This window comes from Thunnus albacares, chromosome 18 (assembly GCF_914725855.1).
Source record: "Thunnus albacares chromosome 18, fThuAlb1.1, whole genome shotgun sequence".
Classification (NCBI taxonomy): Eukaryota; Metazoa; Chordata; class Actinopteri; order Scombriformes; family Scombridae; genus Thunnus; species Thunnus albacares.
In genome coordinates, this window is record NC_058123.1 from 11970497 (window position 1) to 11998261 (window position 27765).

Here is a 27765-nt window from a genome sequence, read left to right on the forward strand (position 1 = left end):
TTCAGAGGCAACATTTTTTCGAATGAATGAAGCGCTACATACCAGACGCAGGACTCTGTGATCCCCTGTCTCTCAGCAGAGACGGGGGATAACTTCTTGAGTCCTGTGTGTGGTTAGGTTTAGGCAACAAAACACTATGTTTAAGGTTAGTGGAAGATCGTGGTTTTGTTTAAATGCTGATGTTGTGCTTCATGTCATTGCAGATTTATTCTGTATTAAACCAAGGCTGTGATTTTTCCATTACCTTAACCAAGTGCTGCCTGAACATAACCATAAAAAGGTCAATGATGCTGTAGTTATTACTTGTGGCTATTGTACTGCAAAATCTGATATTTTGGTGGAGAAAAAAAGAAATATGTTGTCTCTGAACTTTTCACTTAGATGTTCAGTATCAACATTTTTTGCAACTTGCCAAATACGTTAATTAACAACATTTTCTATGTTTAGAGAAGATGTAGCATTATGTTTCTAGCATATGAACATAATTTCTTGGAGACAAGATTTATTATTTTCATTATTGATGAATCTGATGATTATTTCCTCAATCATTCAATTGCTCACTCAGTCCATAAGATATCAGCAAGACCAGAACCCCATGGTGACATCTTCAAATGCCTCAAGGACACACAACGGCTCCAACAGCTGATAAACTGTAGCAGTGTCATTATCCTGCAAATCAAGTGTGAGGGTCAAATATTAGAGCTTACATGATGACTGGTCTCTGGCTGAAGAAGAAGAGGGAAGACATTCTTTTACTTTAGCACAGACATAATCCAGTATATTCAGTTTTTCCTCCTGTCTGTTCACCCTCTTTAAAGGACAAATATTTACTGAGATTCATTCAACAACCAGTAGTAGCAAGTAACACCAACGACTTGATGCACTCAGAGTAGTACTGTATACAGAAGCATCATTGTTTACTTACACTCTACATTTCTAAATGTATAGTATTTTTTTAGAAAGGTCAAACAGCAAAGCACATGTCTCACATGCCTAACATTTCTATTCACAATACCTGTGATTATCATTTGTGTCATTATCCCTTGTGAGCTTCTCTCACTGCTAAAACACTGGGGTTATTTTTCTTTTCCTAACACATCAGGCAATCATTCTTTCAGCTCTGTTCTTCTTCAAGATAAGAGTGAAACATTTGAATGCCATATCAGGACCATTTGTACAATTTGATGTATCTGTGACACATTTTTCTGCACAGCATTATCTAACCACCTTTGAATTGGAGATAACTGAAAAGTTCAGGATGGTTTAGCAAACAAGTTTTTCTTTTTACAACGCTAGTGGAGGGTACTGAATACTAAGTAAGCAGTATACTGTATTTGTAGAGTGCATGAAAAGATGAACAGTTGTGTTGTGGATTAAATTGTTGTCTAGAACGCCAGCGCCACGGTTTTGGATTTAATATTAACTGTTATAAGAAGGGGGTGACATAGGAGAATTCATTGAGGAGACTCCATATGTGTGAGATGAAGGAACTGAAGGCTGAAGAGTACAGTGCAGACTGCAGTACAGACAAGAGACTGGAGCTTGAAAAAGAATTTGGGGCAGAGCTGCTGTTGATGAGGAAAGGTCTGATCTAACAGATGGTTTTATGCAAACATACTGAATGGGTTGTGCCTTCGTTGCAGGTTTTGCAAAAGAATCAGCTGACTAAGACTCATACAAAATTCTTGGCAGTGTAAGGCTGGAGCCACCGTGATCTCGTCAGTAGTGACATGTTGCGGAGGAGTTTCATGGAAAAACCTGCAGCCTCTTCTTGCTGAGACTGAGCGTGAGGTAGTATAGAGGTGGAGCATGAGGACTAGTGTGAAAATGATCCATGAAGACTCCTTGGACACTCTGATTTTTGGATAGAGTCAGATCACATCTCTCGGGAAGTTGATGGTAAACACAGTGAGGAGAAGATCAGCTGCACTATAAAACACTTGGACTGCAACTCGTGATTATCTCAGAAACTCTGTCAGCATTTTTTTCAGTCAAATGATGTTATCTGATGGGAACATGTGTGTTTCAAGTTTCCCACATACATTAACTTTTTTTTTACTATAGGAAGGAATACATTTAATGTATATGAAACCTTTAAACCCTGTTAAATTATTTTATCTGTCTTGACTAATGACATATTGTAGATACATATTACTTCATGTGCAAACTGTGTAAAAGTTCAACAAACCTTTCAGCCATATTAGCTGATTTTGTTTTCTCAATTCCCAAATCCTTATAATTATCAATATTAACCTCACCCTCATTTCCTTATTATTCTGCTCGAAGCCTTTGTTTTCTCATTATGCTACAGTGCAGCATGCAGCACCTTGCCACAAAAATCTACAATATGTGGATAATTAAAATAAATTAAGATCAAGGCAATACATTTGAATGCTTTAGGAATGCAAGTACTGATTATTTTCATGACTGATTAATCTGTCAATCGTTATTTTTTTTGATTAGTCAATCTCATTTAGTCTATAAAATGTCCAGAAATTGTGAATAATATTCAGATTGCTTGTTTTGTCCAAAGATATTCAATTTGCTCTCATTTGAGGAGCTGGAACTGGAGAATGTTTGACATTTTTGTTTAAAAAACGGTGATTACAATATTATCAAAATGACTGAATTATTGACTGATTTGTGTATCTCTTATGCCGCACTTATCCTCTCTGCTCAGATTGAGCAGGCTAATCAGCATGAGTGTAGAAATTGTGTCCTCTCCACTTTGGTAAACATCTTCTCTTGTGTGGAATGCAGACGTGTTATTGTGTATCACTGGCAGCATTTGCTAGACAAATAAGCGTCCACTGAGGAGACTGCACGCTCACAGCTGTGTGCATGTGTGTGTGTGTGTTACCCATTAGTTTTGTAATTGTTATGCCTGTTAGACAGAAGAGCATGCTGGGATGTGGCTAAGAACAGGGCCCCTTGTGTGAAGGTGCATGTACTGTACGTGCGCTTTTTTGACTTTTATTCATTCTGTAGTTGCTTCCACTTTTACTCACATGTGCTGGTGTGAATTAGTGTGTTTCATCACAAAACAAAGCCTCGACATGCCGGTCCAGCATGTTCAGGGGAGGTCCTCTGTTTATAAGGTAATTAGAGTGCTTGTGGTTAACCTGAGGTAACTGAGGTCAGACTAATCTATGTCTAGATTTCAGGGGGCCCCTGTAAAGTGATATGGATCACTAGCAAAATGAAATAACCTTTAGGTGAAAAAAGGCACAGGTGGCCAAACAATCAGATTGTCTGTGATGTCCTGATTATTCTGAACAAGTGCAGTGCTCACAGATTAGTGTGTCTGGAGTCAAAAGGTAGTTGATATTCTTGTAGAAAAGTGTCATGAGTGCATTTAGGGTATCTTTCCCCTCGTCCTCTCACTCATGAATTTTAATGAACTCCACGTGTGTTTTGAATTTATTTGCCAATTTGCATGAAATACATGAGCAGCTAACAGGCTTGTATTCTTAGCTGTTGTTTGAAAGGTGCTAAGGAGCTGTGCACCATGACACAGCATGGTCCTGTTTTGTGTACTGAATATTATGAAGAGTTACATCTCTAATTATTGCAAGATCCATCTTTTGGAAAGTAAGAAAAACAACAAAAAGAACATTAAAAACATGCTCTGTGACTGTCCCCTGGTGTGTCACTGTGGAGAGTGACTTTAATCTGAGCTGTTTCTGCTGTTGTGAGGGGAGCTGAGGTGGACTGTTAAGTAGCTTCGGGGGGATCGATGCCAGATATTGACTCAGACAGTTGTTTAAATCTAGACAAAGCTGTTTGGAAAGAATTATATCCTTTTCGATTTAAGCATCAGTGCTGTCTAGCAGGGGTTGGAGAGTTCATTCACAGTCTTCATACAAACTGCATTTATTAAAAGAGTTACTTCTAAAAGAGTTAACTTGGCCTTAACCATCGGAAAACATCACTATTTTACCCCAAGCTACATAAACACTTAACTGTCCAGGAGAGGTGTGTTTGGACTGCAAACACTTGCATTTGCAAGCAATTGCAGCCCAATATGCCATTTGAGAAAAGTCTATGGCAGTTAAATGTCAAATCAGCATTTAAGTATGTTGTAAACTCTGTCTAAAGCATATAGTTACATCTATACATCAGCATTTTATCTTCATATCAGATCCTTCATATGAAAGGCCTGACAGATTTTCCACCCCCAGACTCAAATGATGTTGTTAGTTTGAGGTTATTGTATTGCTTCAGTGCATTGACCTTCAGCTTAGTATCCATCACCCAGAGTCTTTACTAGGCATGTTGTTTTAACTTGAAGACAGGTCATATCATTACCATCGTGGTTGTGCGTGTCAACCTCTCCCTGTCTGCCTGTTTTCAAGTCAACATGTCAAAATATAAAAGGTTAACAAAAGGATAACATAAGGAATCAACCGTTTTAAATTAAATCAATTTATATAAATGGAAAATGCGAGATAATACTTAAATTGTGTTTTAATAAGTGCTTTAATCCACAAAGTAACCCAACACCACTTGGATTTCAGTCTTGTTTATTTAATGATATAATGAGAGAAAGGACAATAAGGTAGAATATTACGGTATTGAGAATCAATTAGCATGGTAATTTAATAAAACATACAGCACAGTAAAACTGAACTTCAACACAGATATGGATCCAGTTTCCATGGGATGTTGTTGCCTCTTTCATGATCTTTTGGAGACGGACATAGATGTTTGTTTTATCATGATTGTTCAACCAAACCCGGTTATTTTCCTAAGCTGGTTGTTTGCTATAAGTGCCTTCTGTCCTCATGGGGATGTTATTGTGACATGAAATATTGAGTCACACAGGAAACCAGCCTCAGATCAACTCTCTCAGGGTGTCGTAGCCTCTCCCACCCAAAACCACTGCAACATATTTGGAATATAATAACTTACACTATTAAACAACAGACATGGAAATAAATATCCACCATTTGGTGTGCACTGGTATAGCAGTTTATAGAAGAATTATTGTGGCCCATCCTAAAAAGAAGAAAAAAGAAAAAAAAGAAAATGCAGATCTTTTATGCTTTATAAATACATTTATAAAATCATTCTTGTTGTTCCAGTAACTAACTTTAACAAACTAGCATACAGTACCTATATAACAAATATACTAAAAAAGCACATCAGAAATTAAACAATTTAGTTCAAACAACAAAAAACACTAATTTTAAAATATCATTCTTATTAAGAAAACCAATAGAAAACCAGCCAGTGGCTCTGTGAGGCTATACATATGCACAACATTGCTTTGAGGTAATAAAAGGCCAGCATGCTAACACATTCACAGTAGTGACAATGCTAACATGCTGATGTTTAGCAGGTGTAATGTTCACCCTCTTAGTTTAGCCTGTTAGCACACTATTTGCACAAAGTATGTGTTTAGTGCAAAGTGGTTTCTTTAGCTAATGTAATGTCATTAGAGTTGTAGGTATTTGGTCATAAACCAAAGTATTGGAAACATTAAATTTTGACCTAATAATGGCACTAGTGAAAAGTCAGGGGGTCACCAAAGTTATTAGAACTGATCCTCTAGGGAGCTTTAATATCTGGAGCAGATTTCACGCCAATCGATTTTATAGTTACCGAGACATTTCACTCAAAACCAGAAATGTGGTGGAGCTAGAGGAAAAACCAGGATACATCATCTGGGAACCTGAATGTCTGTACAAAATTTTGTGCCAATCCATCTTGTAGATGTCAAGTTATTTCACTAAATATGTAAAAACCTCGGAAAACATAGGAAAACTCACTCCACACAGCACAAAAGTCAACCAGAGGATCACCAAGAGTCAGTAGGATTTGTCCTCTGGGGATAATGAAAGTTTGTACCGTATTCTTTTGTAATTCATCCAATAATTGTTGCAATATTTCAGTCAACATTGTCATCCATAGAGCCATGCTGCTAGCATGGCGAAAAATACTATATTGGTATTTGTGAAATATGTCAGGAAGTGTTTTACCTGTTGTCAACTGTGCCAATTTCTTAATGTTAATAGTTTTTTTTCTTACACAAGGTCCTTGAAGACACATGTACAAAACACTTAAACTCACTTAATTTGAGTTGTATATACAGTTTATGCATTCATCTGTCCCTCTGTCAGTACATCGCACTTAATGAAACACAGCCACACCGCATATACACACAGTATATTTATATGCATGCAAACAAACTGAATTGCAATGTGTCATGGAGGGCCCCCTGAGCGGTGAATTGTTCCTCCTCTACATTAACTACCCGCAGGAGCTACAGTGTTGAGCATCAGCAAATACTTAAAATGAGATTGTTGCAGGTTACATAATATTCTTCAGTGAGAGCCTCAAGTGCAGTGAGGGAGGTCCTCACAGCCCCTCTTATGGTGGTGAATGACACTTGGCTGCTCTGTATATCCTGTAATGTGAAGGATAAAATGACTATAAAAGCAATCAGCTGTAGAAAGTAGACCCATTGAATTGCAGTGGTGCAGAGTCAGCGAAGTAATTCACTGCCAAGCTTTATCTTTTTTTTTTTTTTTTTACCATGATAATATTTCTGTGATGATGTTATTTCAGAAGACACAACCATTTGGTTCCTTTGGCTCATAAATAAACTTTGAAGTAGCAAAATGGAAAATCTTACTACATAGGATGAGAAACTGACACTGGATTAAGAGATCATTGGTTTCAAAATGTACCGTGCACCCTGATTCTGTCCAAAGTCTCTAAAGGGCCATCTAGGTAAGAAAGCTCAAAGATCAATCTGCAATGTGTCACTTTAACTGTTGATGGATAGCATGTCCTGCTTTTTTTTCACTTTTCCTCATGCATTCATTCAAATTATTTCCTTTCATATCTTCTCATGTTCTTGGTGTTTACGAGCAGGCGTTCAGTTTATATCCTGGCCAGTGGCGGGGCTTTAGACATGGCAACATTAAACTATTGGATGGATTGCCATGAAATTTTACGCAGACATTCATGGTTCCCAGAGATGAAGCCAACTGACTTCAGTGATCCCTTGAATTTTTCACCGTCATGAGGTTGACATTTTTGGATCTGAGTGAATGTTTTTAACAACCATTGAATGGATCGCCATGAAAATTCATACAGACGTTCATGTCCCGTCAGGATGAATTAACAACTTTTGTGATCCTTTAACTTTCCATCTGATCCAGTCATTATTTAAATTTGTCCAATGCTTACGTTTATGACCAAATACTTGAAAAACTAATAACATTGACATCGGCCTCACGGTGGTTAACACACTAAACTAAGATGGTGAACATGGTAAATATTGTACCTGCTAAACATCAGTATGTTACTGTAATATTGTCATTGTGAGCATATTAGCATACTGACATTAGCATTTATCTCAAAGCATTACTGTGCCTACAGTAAGTAAAGCCTAACAGAGCAGCTAGCATGGCTGTAGATTCTTGGTCATGTTTTTTATGGATAACCTGGTTGAGTTCAGATGAGTCAAGTTACCCAAATAAATTAAATAAATAAGTGACTGCACACCGAATAGATGCTCCCAAAAAGTCGATTTATTAAGTAGAAATACGACTTTTTGGTAGCGTCTTTTCCCTTAAGATTGTTTTTGCTGTTTTGCTTACATACCTGATATTATGTTGGGATGTGCATACAGTATTTTCAGACCTAAATATATGAATAAATAGATTGCCGCTATTTTGCTCAATGCTGATGAGCACAGAAGGGAGAATTTCCAGATATAATGCCCCGATCATCATAACTGCATCTGAATAAAAGCTGCAAAGCATTACAAAGTAATCATTTTTCAGTACCACTATCAAAGTGTGACTGTACTGTATTGCCATGACTTCATGGTGCAATTGGATTTTTTTTATCACCTCCTGTTTGAAAGCAACACCTGGTAGCACTTTGCTGAGTGTTAGCGAGGAATGAATACATCACGATGATGTGACAAATAAAATATTGCAACAATGAAGTATTTTAGATGGTATTAATAAAATAAGAATAATAAAAAATAACTTACCACAGATGTTGGAAGAAATCATGCAACAGAGAAGATGTAAAAGGAAAGGTCATTGTTTTCTCTTGCCCCCCCTCCAACGCACACACACACACACAAACACACAAATACACATGTAAACCATTTGGATAAAGAGTAATGCCTTTTATCATCCATTTATCATTGCCATACATTTAGTAAATGTATGGATTACAATGGAAAAGGTGAGGATTTAAAGAAAATAAATATACAAGTGAGCAGGAAAGAAAAAGTAGAAAATACAAGAATGCTAAAGTTCAGCATTGGGTCATAACAGGAATTAAAAAGAGAAATATTCAAGAGAAACTGGAAAAACCAGCACATTCAGCATAGTCAACCCAACAGGGGATTTTAACTGTAATTCAGAGGAATCATCAGACATGAACGAACATGCCACAGCAGGCCAGACACAGCAATGAGACCTGCAGTCTGTGTGTGTTTATGTGTGTGTGCGCGTTTTTGTTACCTCTTGGGGACCGTTTCTGGTATAAACACTGACTTTGCCAGGACCAGTAGTCCTCATGGGGACCAAAGTCCGGTCTTAATGCGGCAAAACGTCGTTCCCAGTTAAGGTTAGTCATGAAATGGTTATGGTTAGGGTTAGTGTTTGGGTTAGGCTGTTCAAAGTGAATGGATTCAAGGATAGCTGCACAAACCTGTGTGTGTGTGTGTGAGTGTGTAGTCTGGCCACATTTATCTTTTTGGAGATCTTTCCCACATTAACGGACACGATTGTAAAAACAGACTGAATCGCTGGATCATAACAAATTCTTCAGATCTATATTAATGGTACATGTCAAATATTATGCACATCATATGGAAAGATGGGACCTACTGTGTGAATGTTAAAGTATTTTGGATTAGTCTTCTTACATATATGCATGTTCTTTTGCTGTCTTTCAGAAAGAAATGTTGCAAGGGCTTTAAGTTTGTCTTGGGCCAGTGCATTCCTGAAGGTAGGGAAATCTTGCCAAACTGTTTGGATGTCTGCCTTGTGTATTTGTGATGTTTTTTTTGAATTCTCCCCCATCATGTCCCATAAGATCGTACATGTAGGTCCTTCAATACACTTCATTTAACTTTCTCTTGTTTTAACCTTTACTGGATGTTTAATGACCCATGACATGATTGCGGAAAAATATAAACCGAGAGATAGATGAAATGCTTAATTTATTTCTGTAGACTATGACGTGTGTGCTGGCGCCCCCTGTGAGCAACAGTGTACTGACCATTTTGGTCGAGTGGTGTGCACCTGTTACCCTGGCTACCGCTACGACCGTGAGCGCCACAGAAACCGAGAGAAGCCCTACTGTCTGGGTGAGTCCTTGTACAACACCTCATCAAGTCAATTCCTCTGTTAAAATGAGAAGATGTTTATAGCAAGTGAAAGCGTTCTAACAGCAATTCTGCAGCACAGGATGTCAAACTTGGGTGATTTCCAATTTCAAAACTGAGCTTGGCAATAAGCCTTTAAAGATTCTGCTCCACTCAGATGGAATAAACTGCAGCAGAATGATGAATTTGATCACTCAATTTCTTTTGCTCTTTTCGAAATCTTTTTTGAAATCTCTTCTTTTCTGGCCTTTACATCATGCTCATATTCATTCATTATTGTTAGTTTGATGTCTATTTTATGTTTTGTATCTTTAACATTAATTGCAGTTTTGCATGTTTTGATTTCAGGGGGGTTTTTTTTCTATTTTTTTTACACTTTAAAAGTTGACAGCTCTCATTCAACCATCTTGTCTACATAAAGGTTAAATTAATCAATTAAAATGTTATTTTATACATCACATTGTTAATTACAGTCACATACTGACTCTATCCTTTTACTGAATGCTGCAGTTTATTTTCATACACTCTCCAACATGATGGCAACGGTATAAGATTGAAGATACTTCCAGACTCTGCATTTTATTTTGCAAATGTCAAACTGAAAGAGTTTTTGTCTTCCTTTAATTTACTTGTCCTAATTCTGTCTCTCTGTGTCACTGCAACGTATAGACATTGATGAATGTGCAGACAAAAACATGACTACATGCTCTCAAATCTGCATCAACTCTGTGGGGAGCTACAGCTGTGAGTGTGAGAAAGGCTATTTCCTGGAAGAAGATGGGAAAACATGCACCAAGGGGGAGAGAGGTGAGTAACAGTATTTTTACTCAGACATTCTCTCTTTATTCAAGGGCACATCTGACTGTGATGTGGAGGTGACCACACATTGTTATTCGGTGTGTGTGTGTGTGCGTGCGCGCTAAGGAAAGAGAGAAGGGGGTATTGCAAACAAAGACACCTGGTAGTCATTACACATCCCAGCTCCTTGTGCATGTCAGAACAGTTATGTCTCCCAAAGTTACTGCTACCCCTGTGATTCCTGCTTCTCTCTGATTTGCTGGATGCATTTGAAGAAAACATCACAAATGATCCAGGCGATAAAAAAGACATTTGCCCTGGATTCAGTCGCCAGTGAAGCGGTCAGAGGCTGCAGATTTGCTACTTCCTCCCATGAGCTTATCTTCTATTACCTACTATAACAATTCAGGAGAAGTTGGAGAGTGAGAAATTATGGTACATATAGTCATGTTCCTGCTTTATGTCCCACTGCGTTATAACACAGTGGTGAAAAATAGTGTTCAGACACTCATCCATTAAATTTATGCATTCTAAGAGGAGGGCCCATTCTACTCCAAGATAGAAACAAACATCAAGATTGTTCACTTAAACTGCTTAAACTTCAATGTTTCATGTGGCTTCTGATCAAAGAGTGGTGGAGTGAATGAGGGTGATAAATCAAGAAAGCAATGTTGTGAATTTAATCATAAATTGACCTCTGAGTACTTTGAGTTACGCCAAGTTCTCCTCAAAAATGTTAAAATGTGTTCAAATATTGTATTGTTTTACATCCAACAGAGCCAGTAGTCAGAGTGCACTTCCCTAAGGCTCTGACACATTTACTACAGCACCTTCCTGTCTAAATCAAGAATGTTAAGTGACCCACAACATTTTGTCTGGCAAATGATAGAGTTGCAGAGTTAAAGTGCAAGTCCCATAAATCCCCTAAATTGACTCTCACAGTTTGCAACGACCCATCAAACTGTCATCAAAGCAATGCAAAACCGCATGACTAGACCCCTCCAGTTTGGTACTTTTGGTTGTTGAAATTCACTAAATACTTATTTGCATTATAATTTTACAGAAATAGTCCCATGTGTGTCGTGACAGTTATCATATTATAGTTCTGTCAGTCGGATTGCTTTAACACAATATTTAATAGTATGTGTAGATTTATACATTAATAAAAAATCTACATCTGTTGATTTATTCAGTAAGTGAGGTGATATTTTAAAACTTTTTTTCTGGGCATTCTCTGAAAGAAACATTGTCAGGTAACTTCTGTGACAGAAACATGTTTTTTTTTCCCCCCCAACTTCCAGCAGTGCATCTCTTTGAGAAATCTGACAATGTGATGAATGCTGGAACTTGCTCAGCCACCTGTGACGATTTCCACCAGATCAAGATGTCTGTCCTGCAGCTTAAACAGAAGGTAAAGGTCACAAACAATAACAAAAACCACACATTTCTATCTTAAAGGGGCCAGATTATACCCCTTTTCCACAGGTTAACACAGTTGCCTGGGGTCTTAATAAAATATATCGGATATGCTTTGTTCAAAATACCTCAAGGATCAAGCACCACAGCGGCCTTTTCATCCTGTCTAAACAGCCCTTTTCAGAACGGCCAGTTTGAGTGTAAATAAACTTAGATTTAGCTGTGATTTAATTGTAATAAACGGATCAAAAGGATGCCGAAATAACTACATCATGATGTTGATTCATAAAAAGCCTGAATTCATCCATTGTCAGGTCTGTCCACAAGACAACAAGCAAACAACTTTTAAAATGCTTGTTTTTTGAATGGAGTTCAGATCGATCAGAGCTATGCTAACATTGTAGCTGTTCCATCCACACTCAAAATAATGTCCTCTTAAAGCATAAATATGGCAGCAACATTATTATTTATACACATAAATGTCTACATACAACTTTAAAATTACAGAGTACAGCTGAAGTGTTTGTGACTCTGGTGTTAGCTCCAGCTAGATTGAAGATAAATCCACTTAATCCCAAAAGTTTAAAAGACAAACTCTTCCTGCCGGTAAACTACTCCAGATCAGAGCACAATTGGGTGTTTATTCCTCCAGAAGACAGCAGCAGGACTCTAAGGCTCTGCTCCTTGGCCTGTTCTCTCTTGCAGAGCTTGCCGGGGCTCAGCAGCCATCTGTCGGCAAGCAGTGGCTCTGTGGCTCTTTTTCGCCTTTAGCTTAGCTTAGTTAGCTTAGTAGCTTAGTTTAGCTTCGCTCTTTGTGATGTAAGAAGGGGCATCACATCTGAATGGCTTGTCGAATCACAAGAGCACAGAGCAAGCCAGCCCACAACAAATTGACTGGGTGGTCTTATTTCACTGTTTGTGTGTTAGAAGGCACATCAGAGACCCAAATATATAAGCACAAGCAATGAAAAAAATGTTTTTTTCATAATGTGGCCCCATAAGAAATATGAAATCAAATCTATGCAATTTACCTGAAATACTGCACATTTTTATCTTTAGTCACAATCCTGCAGCAGTTTTTTCTTGTGTGGTTAACCACAGAAAGGCAGTAAACACACCCTCATGTTTCAGCTGAATGTAAATATCTGCAGAGCTGTTCTGTTTCTTTATCACCACCTGAAGATCTCACTGTATCTCCAGGGAGTCCATACCTGACAGTATTTCAGAATCAACAGCGCGCAATTTTTTTACAAGTCTCTTGAGATGCAGTATAGCTCTTTATTTCCTAATAAAAGAAAATGCCTGCAAATTTTTTTTTTTAGTGTAGGTTGATTTCTTTGTAAATGTGAATTGGTCAGCAATTTGTGTGAAACTCAACAGGGGGGTTAAGTTTCACTCTGTGTAATCACAGGCGTCTGAATCTATCTGAGCCCGAGTCTGTCAACAGTGGCACTCAACACCCTCGACTGTAACACATAATATATTGCTTCCAGCTGTGTGGTCTATGAGCTCCTGCAACTATACTGTATATGCCTTTTTTTCCCTTTATGTTAGTATATGATATAATACTGCTGTGCATTATTTTAGTATATGAGAAAGTATATTCTAATTTATTGTTATCACGGGAAGGTTAGAGTATAACTTTAGGAATACATTGTGGTTCAAACACCTGTGCCCAAGGTCACAGGCTACAATCTTGCATAATGCTCAGTCTTGCATAACGTGTGTGTGCATGTGTGTGTGTGTGAGTGTTTGTGAGCATATGCCTCTACGTCTGTGCGCATGAATTCTGATTTGTTGGCCCTTTCAGCATAGCAAGGTCTTTCACATGTTTCCCTCTGGGATTGCCAGATCCACACGATGTTATACAGAGATCAAAGACAACTTCTTCTCAAGGATGTCACTTAGCATACAGAGCAGGAGCTCTCCTGGTCATGCTGAATAATGCAGAGGGGTTGCCTGGCCCTCCATCTGGCTGGGTTACAGCTTGTAGCGTGGTGCAGATGGAAGATCAGCTTTCATCTTTGGCAGGATATACGATTTTAACATAATGTTACTTGAGGTTGGCCCCTACTTGAGTGTGTAATTTCCCTGTCCTATTTGACAGTGCATCACCTTTATGAATCATTGTATGTAAACCCATTTCAGGAATGACAACCAAATGCTGGAACTGTGTAATAAGGCCTTTATATGTTTGCTATCACTTATGATGAAAAAAAAAGAATTTCATCCCATGAGAAAATGTTAGCTAGCTAATTTATGTTAGCTATGTTCTTTACTTGGTTCTGTCCATTCAGTCTTTTTCTTTACATCCTTATTTAAGATGGCCATGCTGTCAAACAGTGCTGATGTCCCTGAGCAGATGACCAGTGAGAAAATCTTGACATCGCCTGTATTCTTAACAGGGCCTCCAGGTCTTCCTGGTCCTCCAGGTAAGACACGTAAACCTAAAGATGATGAAACAGTGTCATATTCAGAGTAAGGATGGTATCTGCTGTGATTACTTCAGTTGTCTTCAATCAGTCTTGATCATTTTAGGAGATCCAGGACCAGAGGGCTCTCCAGGACTTGCAGGACTGATAGGCCCTCCTGGCCCTCCTGGACCCAGGGGCTTGATGGGACCCATTGGACCCACACCAGACCTGTCCCACATTAAACGGGGCCCCAGAGGACCTGTGGTCAGTTGATGTTTACCCTTTTCTTCACAATTATTTTAAGTGATTGTGTTTAAGGAGAAAGATTTACTTAGCATTTTAGATCCTAGAATTTAATTTCTTATATTCCTCATAAATCACAGCATAGGCTAAGTATAGCCTAAATATGTGTACTCTGTCTCTGACCTCTACTGCATTAAGTAAGTCTAGAAAACAGTACACCCGTTTCTTACGTCCAAATTTGTCTTCATTTTCAGTTGGTTCAGCTCCATACTTCTGCTTTGTATCACAAGGCAGAATTACTAAATTAATCTGGATTGCAGCACTGAATACAGTAAAACCTTGAACTTATTTACTTTAGTCTGTGTTCCAGATTTTATGAGGTTCTGGGTTTTACTCACCAAAATCATCAGATAATTTAGTAAGCCTGCATCTTGAGTCGGGCCTCTTGAGAGCTGTGATTGATTTAATTTTATGAAGAGAGCATGAGTTGGATGTATCGCTTGTGTTTCATCTGACACATTTCAAGAAGACATCAAAAACCAGCGTATACTCTTAAAGAAACACTTTTGTGAGGTGAAAAAGGATGACATTTGGTAATGGCAACAACAACAACAGAGAAAACTGAATCCATTTACAGCTTTTAGTTGTTTTTTTTGGCTTGCTGTGTTTTAGTGCACTGCCTCATCTTGCCTGCGAGTGTGAACCTCTCGTGTTGATGTGTGGGATCCGAATCAAGAATGTGCAGGATGTGTTCATCGTGATATATTTCTACATTTTAAAGCTCTAGTATTTATGCAGTCTAGTTATTGATAAATTAAACTATCAACACCTGCAATCAGTCATATCACACACTGCATGGTGCCAAAACAAAAGGTCTGGAACACTGTTTTTATAGTAAATAGCAGGGCTGCACTTATAAAGCGCTTTTCTACCTTATCAGACAAAGCACTTTACAATGTTTGCCTCTCGTTTACCCATTTAGACACACACTCACACACCGATGGCAGCAGAGCTGCCATGCCAGGCGCTGGCCTCACCTTCGGTAGCAACTTAGGGTTCATTATCTTGCTCAAGGACACTTTGACACATGGACAGGAAGACCTAGGGAATTGAACCGCCAACCCTGCAGTTAGTGGATAACCCGCTCTACCTTCTGAGCCACAACCGCCCCTACACATAGTATAAAGTCATCCATAGTTTTGTGTGTGTTTCTGTGTGTGTGACATGGGAATGTGTGTTTTAATTCACGGCTCTTTATGTTCACAGCCTATTCATTTCGTTACTGCACATGCTTGTGAGATCTGACTTCAGAGGGAGTTGTCCCTCTCACCACACAAATACCGATTGGATTCTGAGCACAGTTATGAGGTTTGGCCACCAGGTCACATGTGTTTGACGGCATGTCTGGGTTTCATAGATGATGAATGTGGGATAGTGTGTGACTCAGAGGCTTGGTACTGATCTGAATATTGGCCTCTATACAATATCTTCACACTTTTTTAATGATGATTATCCCAGGAAGGAGATCAAAGCATTCTTTACCATTGGGCTGAAGTCACTCAAAACTGGCCCAGAGGCAGGCACACAGTTAATCTTGGATAATCTCTGTTGGTGGAACACGATGAAGATGTCAGTGTTGTATCAAAAAAGATTTAAAGTAGATGAGTTTCCTGTGAAAATAATGAATCAAATATTTACTCATCTTTGTTTGGACAGAAGGTAGGAAAACACCATCAACAAGTCACCAGCACGTCATCAGACTAACACAGCAAGACAGACAATCACAGGCATATTCACACTCATAGGCACGTAACTGTATCCAGTCCAACTGACTTGTATGTCTTGGGAGTGTGGGAGCGTGGGAGGAAACAGACAAATATGAAATACTTTTCTTTTTATTTAACAGGGGCCTCCAGGAGCACCAGGAAAAGATGGCCTGAAGGTGAGGTCAGCTGATATTTTCTAACCTTTTCCTATCTGTTTAAAAATGTAACTTTTCTTAGACAACAAAAATTCTCTTGAAGAGCAGGGGTCCTGCGCATTGCCCCTCGGGCTGAGGAGTCATTCATGTTGGCAGCACTCTTGGCTCATTGAACTTGGCCTCTCTTAAAGGAAAGAAAATGAAGTTGGTGCAGAAGGTTCAGAAGTACCAACTAGATACATTTGGCTCAACTGCCAACACCATGTCTGTCAAAAGATGTTTCTCAATAGCTTAATTGTTTCTCCATTTCGCCAGATGGTATAGGTGCCAGGATACTCAGAAATCCTCAGCTGGATGCTACACATGCAGATGATAAAATCACTTAACTGCAAGTTACTACAAGTTGCGCAGAGGAAAAGTAATGTGCCCAACAGCAATTTGCACAATTTTAATGCTCTTGTTGGCAATGATTAGAAAGACCAAAAGAACACGATTTGGTGGAACAGATCCTCAATATGAAGACAAGCAGAGCATTGTTATTTGGTCCCTCAGTAGCCATGAATAGGTTCAAACATGGTACAGGACAATCTTGTATTTGAGATCATCTGACTATCTGATCACAATTTGTTCAGAGTGACATAATCTCTGATAAACATGATTTATCTCACCTGTTTCTCCTGCTTGTTGAATCAGAGTTGACCCAGTTCACAAGGATCTGGGGCCAACAGCACCTCTGTTCAAGTAACAACCCAGTAACTTCTTCCTGCTCACCAGTTTGAAGACTCTGGATACCTCTAGGGTATTGGAGTTGTCTGGATTATCACATGGATTTCATGAACAATTCCCTTAGATTGTCTGATGGGTGTAAGTGAGTAGTAACCATCTTTCAAAAAGCTAACTGGAATGTTTTTCTCTGCTTTGCCTCCCTGGGAAGCCTAAAGGCAAAGTGTTAAAAAAAAGAGGCTCCAGCAGATGGTTGAGCTTCAGATTAAGGAGGCACAATGCAGATTCCATCCTGGTTACAGCGAGATTTGTGTTCACATTTTTCACATTTTTTTTGCATTAAACCAGATTTGTGTGTGCCTTCCTTCTCGTTTCTGAGATATTCATAGGCTGAAAATTAAAAAGCTGCTGAGCTCAGAAGAATGTCTGATTGGAGACATTGGTCCACTCTCATTCAGATTGGGAATACACACTTGCGACAAAAGGAGCTGTTGTTTTCATGTCCGTGACAACAATGGTGAAACAAAGACTAGTAGCCACAAAGTAAAGTTTTATTAAAAAATAAAAGTCATCTTCCTGTCAATCTTTAATTTGATCCTCACCCGTGACAAGTACAGCAGGTCGGTTGTGCAGTGAGGCTTAAACGTTTCTCTGCTGGTGCTGAAGCTGATCTTCAAGGAGAGTTTAAATGTCTCTGATCCAGCAGAGCTTCAGAATCAATTTAGAGTGAAAGCAGCCAGTTTAGGTTGTTCAGGCAGGTAATAAATGACAGACTTGGAGACCATGAAGTGACTGTGATTAGACAGGAATCTGGTTTTGATGGTGTAACAAAACTTAAATTTGAATCATAAAAAAAAACTCCTGCTCAGGGGAAAATATTTGCAACCTGTTTCTTGATTTATTACAGCTTGTAATTTTGATCAATAAAGATTGTGTTACTCTTTCAATGACCTGTCATCCATGCCATACTGACTCAGAGAGGTATGAGGTACAAAAGCCAAAGCTGTTCTGATCTTGCGTTAGCCCTTGGCTCTTGTTATACTCGTAACACTGTTTGCATAGCTTGTGGATCACGTATGGAACAACTTAGGTACATCTGCCTTTTTAACATTGTACCTTGGTATTCTTTCAGTACAGCCGGGATGTTTGTGTGGATAGATTGGAGGGTGATGGTAATCTGTCTCTCTGAGTAACAAATCCAAACCATCTGCCAAAACACTCACAGCCCCAATGTGACCCTGAGCCTGGTGAACAACCACGGTAGTCAGGTCAACGTGTGTACGCTACCGTAGGTCAACAGGCTGCCATGACTCTTCACAGTCAAGCTATATGTACTATGTATGTTTAATATTATGTGAGCAGCACACATACACAGAGCATAGTTTCTGAACTGGCTAAGCAATAAATGAAAATACAGTTTGAGCAACCAGCTCTCCTGGTTTCTGATGTGACTGTGGGTTTGTCACACAATGCATTTTTCTTATAGTGTTATGACTACTTATTGATTCACTTCTTTTTTAATCCAACAGGCAATCATGGTCACTCTTTTCATGATCTCAATTTTCTCTCCCTTCCTTTTACGCTTTAAAAAAGCACTCTCTAACACGAATATTATGAATTTTTCTCATGCTGTTTTCCCCCCACTGTAATTCATCTAAGCTAAATATTTGTTTTCTTTCCCCAGGGGGATAGAGGAGCTCCTGGGCTTGCCGGACCACCAGTAAGACACCAGCTATCTATATTGATGCCACACTATTATAACTTGTTACTGTTAACATTATTTTTAAAGTAAAGCATAGCTGAAAAACAGACCACTGTGGACTCTGGACATTAAATGACACAGTTAATGATACTGTCAGACTCAAACATAAATAGTATCTGGTACAGAGTAAATATTTACCTCTTAGATAAACACTGATGGTGCTAAGTTAAATCATGAGAAAAAGCTCAGTAGCAACTGGCAGAAGATATGTCATAATTCTATTAAATGTAGCGTGTCAGCATGTTTCTTTAAAAATGAGAGTAATTTTTAATCAAGGTTCCACAATAATTAAAAAGATAAACAGCTAAATATATCTTTGTTGTACTTGACTCGTAGGGCCCTCCAGGCTCCTTTGACTTCCTGCTTCTGCTGATGGCAGACATCCGGAACGATATTGCTGACCTGCAGAGCAAGGTGTACGGTCGACCGATGCCCTCTCCGGGAGACGACTTTCCCGTTGTCCCCGACAGCTGGAGGGACGACCAAGACAGTCTGGATACGGGCTCAGGTGAGGACTACAAGGAGCCTCCACCTCGGACAGGCGGAGGCTCCAAGAAGAACAAGAAGAGGAAACCAGCACCACAGAGAACAGACTTTGACTGGAATATCTGAGGAGGGTGGATTTAAATACTTTATGTGAGGTGTAAATATTGAAGTGGTTTGCTTTTTTTATTTAAGTGGTTTTTAACAGAATGTACTGTATGCCTTTTTGATCACAGATGTTTATTTTTGTATATTATACAAGATTATGTGTGACTATTTTTTAACAGAATGAGTAGACTGTGCAAATGCATGTTTTTTATTTTTTTTTATATTTTCAGAAATATATGGTTCCTCCACAGCACATTAAATAAGTCTCCCATAAAAGCGGTTCTACCCCATTATTTTTGCCAATATATTCCGCTTCACTCAAAATAAATAAGAAAGTAAGCAATTTCTTAATGATGAATCAGTTGACATAATCATACTTAAATTAAAAATAGGGATTAAAGCAGCACGAATGTTGGATTGGGGCGTTAAGACTCTGTACTGACTCTAATGCCTTCAGTCTCCATCTGTAACGCCTCACTGTAGTGTTCAGTTGCCATGGCAGCAAAGTAATAACAAGTTAATGAAGATGAATACTTGCAAAGCCGCTTGAGATTTGTTTCAAAACTGTTATTGCTGATGTAGTCATGTTGACATGCGCTGTGTCAAGTTGTAATTCTTGTCTGGGCTTCAAATAATTTTTTGATAAAAACAATGCATGTGTAAATCATTACATATTTTAGATACTACATGCCAAATGGAACACACATGCTGACACAAAGGATAACAAGCTGACTCATTTCTCTGCACACAGGCCCTGTCTTTGTCCACTTAACTTTAGTAGCCTGTCAATGTTATTCATTATTAGTATAAAGGAAAGGTTCACAATTTTTCAAGTCTGTCTTAAAACAATAGTCAGGTGCCCATATGATCATTGAAACAGGTAATATTCATACTGACCATTAAAAGATCCCTTCCTAATGCACCAGCATCAGTCCCCCTCTTTTTGTACTGACATGGATTTAAATGTTTATCTGAAGATAATATAATCTGAAAATAATATTCAGCAGTCCAGGTTAGTCAAATCAAGTGGATATCTTTAAAATATAAAGTCTTGTTAGCATAAAATTCCCTCTTTGTGTCTGGTCAGACAGTGTTTTCCTGTTGAGCTGAGGTGTAAGGATCGTTATGAAAAGAGGTAATTTGATACTAAAAAAACTACAACTTTGAAAGATATCTGCTGGATTTGACTCATTTGGATGGCCGAAGCGTCATACTAGTTTCAGATAAACTCTTAAATACATTTGTTCCCCATCACTTACATAGGAAGCACATTAAGGGATCCTTTAATGGTCAGTATGAACAGAAGGAATGATTAAAGCAAGCAAAACCTGTTTCAGTGTTTATAGGGGTAGACAGACTTGAAAAATTATGAATTTATCTTTTAAATCCAACCCTTGTTTAATTCAATTGCTGCAGGAAATGTTCAATTCAATGCTTCCATAATAGGACAGAGTGATGACCCTTCCCACTAATTGTGAAATGCAATGCAACGACATACATGTCTAAACTCATTTTAGGTTATGGGGAACAAAAATCAGGCCATGTTCCTGGCTGTATGCAGTCAGTTGTTGGGTGTGTGGATGTTAGTTGACTGAATTTCAAACATGATTTGATTCTGTTCTCCACCAGAGGGAGACCTTCTCAAAGCCAAGCCTCCAACGTACTGACACTTAAAAAATTCTGGGTAACGTCCCATTTTTAGGTTCTTGGTTCAGCAGTACCGTAACATTTGGAAATAAATGAATTGCTATGCAAGCTAGGAGATTTCCACTTCTCTTCTCAGCAGAAATGAATGTTGGACTTGGCTTACTGAGTAAAATGAGTCACACTGAAACTAACCAGAAAATATGAGATGTGCTGATTTTTAAGGCTGAAGACTCAGAACATTTATAAGAATTCATCTTACGGTTAGTGAGGAGATTTACTCATATATTCAAGACTTTACATACAGTTATCACTGTAGAGAACTTACTTTATTCGGGTATTATGTGATGTATGGCTGAATCATCACTGTGTCACAAGCACTGACAGAGAAATGCAAATAAAGTACACAAAAAAGTGTAATAGCATCACTGAAAATGCATTATTTTCTTCCATTCTAAGTACAATATCTCACAACACAAATAGGATTATATAATATAATATTCCTCTATTCCTTACTATTATTTAACATAATCTCACTCAGGTTTCCGCACTTTTAGGTAAAATACTGAATGGAGGTATGATGTCATAGCTGGAAGAGGCAGAGCAGGCTGGGCCTCCGAAGGGAGGACGAGGTTTTGGCGTTGGGTGTCCAACGGATTTTGGATAGGCCTTCTCTGAAGTCATAAAACTTGTTATTTCAAACTTTTTTTTGTTCACCTTTGACTCTCTCGCTCCTGGCTTGCATTTATCTGACTCTGCCTTTGCTTGGAAGAAGAGAAGTTGCTGATACAAACTTGGGAGCTTGACCAAAACAAGGTGATGTCACTTTTTTATTTTCATGAATAACAAGACCGCACAATAAAAATAAAAAACTCTCATGTAGTCTCATGTATCAGCACTGCTCCAAGGCTCTCATATTGTATTATAATTCATCAGCCACAGCAGAATAAAGTGATTTATCACAGCTGTCAAGTGAGCATGAGAACTTTTATTTTACACATTATGACTTCTAATTAAAATATTTCACCCAGTAAATCTCATTTATTAGTATTATTAATAATTATTATATTGTATGTGGGTTTGTTATAACTTTTTGTTTCTTAATACATTATAAAGAAAAAGAATGTAGGCCTGTGGGTGCAAGTTATATTACCTTTGTCTTTATAACATAATAAAAGTTTATTTTTATGATAGCATGTTTCCAGCTTTTACACCACAACAATATAATAAAAAGAAATTTCACAGCAGGTGCATGAGCAGGAGCTCATCTTAATGTGACTTGTATCACAACAAGGCTGTAGTTGTCTGACATTACTGATGTAAAATAATGAAATGCAGTGGTGGGATATAACTATGTATATTAACACAAGCACTGTACTGTAATGTACAATTTTAAGGTGCCAGTACTTAAGTATTTATATTTTTTCTTCACCACCTTTCATTGGGAAATATTGTGTTTTTTACTCTACTGATATGATTAGTTTTTAAAATGTAATTTTGTTGTTAGAGATTAAACTAGCCAACAGTAATTAAAAAGGAAAAATAATTGAATTTTGATCAACAACAGCATAAAACACATGTCAATGCAACAGTGATAATAATGCAATTACGTATTTTTTTGCTGACGATAGCACTGTAAATACTTTAAGTTGTAATGGAGCATTTGTATACTTTTATTGCTACTTTTCCTTAAGTAAAGGATCTGAATACATCTTCTACAGCTGATGTTATGCTGTGATATGTGACAGCGTCTAGGCCTCAAGACCAATTTCCTTTTTAGTTTGGTTGCTGGGATCTGGAGAGTGGCTCACTGGGAGTGATGGCTGACACCTGGGTTGGTTTGACTGCTCACCTATATATAAACACCAGATGCCTGAGCAGTCAGTCTCTCTCTCCTGTGGTTACTTGGTTTGGGTTGAACTTTGATTGATTTATTTGATGTTGACACATACACACACTACACACATTACTGATGAACTGACTGCATACTCAATTTAGCTTTATTAAATAAATGTATTGTACTACAAGAGTCATGTGTGGTCTCCACATTTTGTCATTCCTTTGAGTCGGGTTGTGACAGATAAATATTAATCAATCAGCACAAGCATCCTCCTGCTTTCCTCCTCAGCTCAGGTGAGTCATTTCTGCACCAAAGCGCGTCACAAGGGCGTCGATAAGCTGACATACAGGATTCCAGCTTTGATTTAGAGTCTATTGTCTTTTTGTTTCATCTATTTTGCTCTACATGTTAATTAGTTCATATGCTAACATAAAAAAAATCCCTCTTAAACTGCACTCAGTATGTGTCCTTTTGCACACTTTAAAAAATGTTATTAGGCCTAATTAACATTTTAGTTTTATTGCAATCTATTTATATCATTTTATTCTGACTTATGTCTTTTATTGCTCACATTTTCTTTTATTATTTTAACTCTTCTCTTACCATTTACTTATCTTTTATTGTTGTCTTACCAAATTAATTCTTTTCTTTCTAATCTATTATTATATTTTAGTATTTACGTATTTATTTTGTTTACATTTTACAAGTCACTGTGTTTAAATGTTGGTATTTTACTTGTATATTGGTGTGCATTAGTCTCTCAATCCATATTTACCGTCCTGTGCATTTTTCAATCACCTGTAAAGCACTTTGAATTCCATTCAACTTAAGAAAGTTGCTGTGTAATAAAGTTTGATTGATTGATAATCATCCTTTAGTGTAGTCTATACAGGACAAAGTGTTAACTGGGCTGTGATGAAACACTTGTTAAGGTGTTGAATTCTTTTTATTAAAAAAAAAGTGTTTGATAAATAATGACTTTTGCTTTAATGAAAGAATTCACTTTTACTACAGTACACTGTGCTCTGGTTGTCAGTACCACTCTAAATCCACTAGGTGGCAGTCATTTCTCAGTCCTCAGTCTTACAGTATAGAGTATGTGCTGTGTGCTGACATGGCTCTGAATGATGCATGGCACACAGTGTACAGTGAACTCATTAAACTTTTCATTGTAGTTCACAGAGAAGCACATGAAGATAATCAAAACACAATCATGAATAAAGCTTTGTTGGGATTTTCACTCAGCATGGTTATGTGTCACCATTCTCTTTCATGTTTGTCTTTGGATTTAATGAAATTAGATGTTCTTACGCAACAATGTTTAATATCCTTCCTCTCAAAAATGTTTGACAACATAGTTGGCAGCCTCCAACGACCATATTAAGTAAGAAAAAATTACAACAGTAGGGTTTTCTCTGTCAGAGTAATTCTTGAAACTATTTTGTGATAATCTGTTACATTTTGAAGCAAATTAATGATCATCAACTTTTTTTTTTTACACATTTATGGCACATTTATGGCATATTTATGGCACATTTTGGCACATTTTTCGCGATCAATCAATATCCATGGCCTTTGTTGTCAACTAAAATTAAACAAACAATAGCGTCATCATAATTATCAATATTATCACGATTCAAATTATGTAATCAACAACAAAAACAGATTTAACACTACATCATTGTTTACATGCTACGTATTTGTTTCATAATGAGCCCATTTTCAGAGAACAGTACATGTCATGATTTGCATTTGATTAAAGAGGGACCGAAATTAAAGTCTTGTGCACATCCTTTTAACAAGATTAGGTCATCTCTTCCAGAAGAAGATAGAAAAAACTTGGCAGTATATTTCTCAAAAAATCCCTTCTGGAAGTAATTAATCACCATCATACAAGGGCAAGTCTTAAAAGATTTCAAATATTTGCTGAAGTACCCCCTTGTTCCTAATTATATCTCCCTGCGTGTCCCCCTCATTATTTAGACCTACCCACGAAAAAGATGCAACACTGAATGGGAACCGCCACACATCCAGCCCCCTTTTTTCAAAGCAAATGTTTAATAGCAAATGAATGAGTGAGTTACTGTGCTGTAATAAAGGCCTTAATGAGGTAATTTTATTAGTAGCGGCTGCCCAGAACTGTTTGAAACAGATGGGGGAAACAAACAGAGAGGCAGCATAGAGAAAATTAGTGTTACCCAATTCATTAATTAATGCATTAGTGTGGGCAGCAAATTAACTGCCCCAAAAATCCTCCATTCACTGAAGATTATGATGAAAAAAACACATTGTTGCCCTCCAACGTAATTACAAGACAGTGCAAATTCAATTCTAATGAGGCGAAAGGCACCCCCTTAACATACATCCCCTATTTCCCCCTCTAAAAGGGCTTGCTCTTGTCGAGGCCTAAGTTTAAGGAAGTATTGAGAGTGAAGGAAACAATAATGAGAGATCGGCTTGGTCCTTGCTGCTTTATATGCTGCAAACAGGTAAAGAGGATTGAATGGCTCTCTTTCTGGGACTCCTGGGGGGCCGGTCTTCCCAGCACAACAACACTTGGCCCTGAGAAAAGGGTCCGCTGAGGAGCCTGGAGAGTGAATAGACCTGTGCTGCAGTGGGTCAAACTGAATGGCCACAAGGTTCTTCAATGATTACAAACTATGTTGTGCCAGCCCGGTCTCCACACATGTACACAGACACATGCCTACGCATGGACACACGCACACAGAAACACACAGCCATCACCCTTCCACCTCTCCCTCTCATTGAGTTATCTTTACTCAGGCTTTGTCTCCTCTAATTGGAGCTGATGAGGGACTAATTGGTAGCTTTTTTACAACACCCAGTACTTAAGCAATGGCAAACTGAGGGAGGCAGCATGAGCAGAGTTAATGAGAGGCTTTGCACAAATAAAAGCTTTAAAATGGGCCTGTTTCACAGAATGGGAGAAAAGGAAAGTTGAGGATATCCTTTGTGTCCTCCACATCTTTCACTTATGCGCAGGTATCTGAAAAGAAGAGGGAGTGGTGGAGAGCATGCAGTGGTTGCTGAAACGTTGAGCACTTGTGCGCATAAAGGGATCTGTTCTGTATTGTTTGGGGGCCCATCATTTAGTGTGTCTGTTAATAATGAGAAAGGGCTGCTCCTCAAATGAATGTGGCAAAGTCCTTAGGGGACAACAAGTGCCCTCTCTTCCCCCGGACCACACTGGACTGTGTTGAAGCAATCTGAAATAAAGGTTTAGTCTTTCGGCATTGTTAAGGGTGAGTATGTGGCCTATGTGCGCAGAATTGAGCCAACAAATAATACAGCATCAATAGTCTGTATTTATTGAAAGGTCCAATGTGGGGTAATCATTAAATCCTTTGTAGATAATTGTTTCAAATGATCATGAATCAAATTCAAAAACGGGTCTCTTGTTGGGTGCACGCCCATCATTTGTGACATTATAGACATACTGCAGGATAATTATGCTCACCGCATGGTAATTTAGACATAAAAATGATGCTCACTGGTCTTCTAGAGCACAGCATGTTCAACCACATGACATTTCCTCAGCATGCTGTCATCTCAGCAGACATTTTGTTCACATGGTAATGTGGTTTGCTTTGTGCTTTTCGGGTATAAATAAACACCATGAAGCAACAGGCTTCGTTTAACTAAGCCATGGTGTCACACCAGGAGGTAACCAGCCACTCTCCCTTTCCCACTAATGTGACACGGGCAATACAAACTTCTTTAGATGCCCAGATCCTCCAGGGACAAGTAGCCCCATGCACAGAACAACTGTTATTTGTTTTATCTTATTAGGCCAGTTTAGGGTCTCTAAATCTTGACAAATGACGGTCTACAATACATAGAGCAAGTAGAGATGAGGTGGAAAATATTACGACATTCGGAAGAAAGAAATTAAAGAAGAAACCAGCTCAAACTACATTCATCACAGGTATATATTGATCAAATTCAAACCCAGTATTACTCCATATATAGTATTATTTAAATTGAACTTCATATATTAATAGTGCAGGCTCCAGTAAATACAGTAAACTCAGATCAACTTGCTGTCACTTCCAAGATACGTTTACAACAGCATCGTATTATTCACTGGCCAAATATTTGTGCTGACTCATGTGATAGGCTATTCACAGTCTCGGTGACCCATTAACATCCTACAGGTTCCCATTGTGCACTACTAAATGGACCCATTAGCATTGCTATTGTTATTTAAATCCCACATTTCTTAACAAAGAGTGTGGTTTAACTCTCTAATGAGGACTTCCTCAGACAAAGGACAGAGGCCTCTATTTTCTCTGCTCCCTAAATCCACTGAAAACCTGTTCGATTTCATGAGTTTTAAACGTGACAAGAGCAATCAGCTAATTTATAATTTAATGTACTCAACTCTGGATTTCTAGTGTCCTTTTTTATGTCAATGGTTTGGTGAAAGCTTTGTGTAATGTGTTTTGAGAGTTTCTGTCATTCTTTGCTGAAGCTACAGTCTCACTACTTGCTGCTTGATGCATCGTCCTAATCCTTCTATGAAAGATCATTAACATTAATCTTTTCCTAAAATATGGCTTTTCAGAGTTGCATACCTTCAATCTCTTCTGATAGAGATGTGTCTGTACATTCACTGTGTCCCTGGATAAAAAAAAATAAAATTAACTTTGACATTAAAGTCTTGAAGACAGAGAAGGAAACATATTTCTTCACAGTTATTAATTTCTTATTGGTGCAGAAGTTACCTCCTGTTATTCTGGCACAAGAAAACTTCATTAAAGTTTCAGTTTTCGTGATTTTTGTGATTATCAGCCATGTTCATCCACTGTGGATTCCGTAAATAGACAGTGACAGACAGTGTACGCACCACTCATTATGGGCGACATCTGATCTGTATCAGCAAACCACAACTTTCACAGCTATGAAAAAATTCTTTTTTTCTGCTCCTGCACCCTCTGACTACAACAACAGCGAAAATCTTGTTGATGTGCATTTTTATGCCTTACGTATGTAAAACCCCTTTCTGTTTGAAAACCACATCATTTGTAATTG

The 27765-nt window shown here is 38.2% G+C and overlaps 1 protein-coding gene across 5 annotated transcripts in view; it reads left to right on the forward strand.

Annotated features, from left to right (window-relative positions):
• Window positions 1-21867, forward strand: part of ccbe1 (collagen and calcium binding EGF domains 1) — a 40360-nt gene extending 18493 nt beyond the window's left edge. For 2 of the 5 annotated variants that reach the window (XM_044334551.1, XM_044334552.1), the window contains 9 exons: window positions 8930-8982; window positions 9209-9343; window positions 10031-10168; window positions 11461-11570; window positions 13899-14007; window positions 14114-14253; window positions 16139-16174; window positions 18561-18596; window positions 18975-21863. In XM_044334551.1, the coding sequence (XP_044190486.1) occupies window positions 8930-8982; window positions 9209-9343; window positions 10031-10168; window positions 11461-11570; window positions 13899-14007; window positions 14114-14253; window positions 16139-16174; window positions 18561-18596; window positions 18975-19250 (1033 nt within the window). In that variant the 3' untranslated portion in view covers window positions 19251-21863. Of the gene's footprint in view, window positions 1-8929; window positions 8983-9208; window positions 9344-10030; window positions 10169-11460; window positions 11571-13898; window positions 14008-14113; window positions 14254-16138; window positions 16180-18560; window positions 18597-18974 lie in introns of all 5 variants that reach the window. The other 3 variants (XM_044334556.1, XM_044334555.1, XM_044334553.1) reach the window with 3 other exon arrangements.
• The last annotated feature ends 5898 nt before the right edge of the window (window positions 21868-27765 follow it).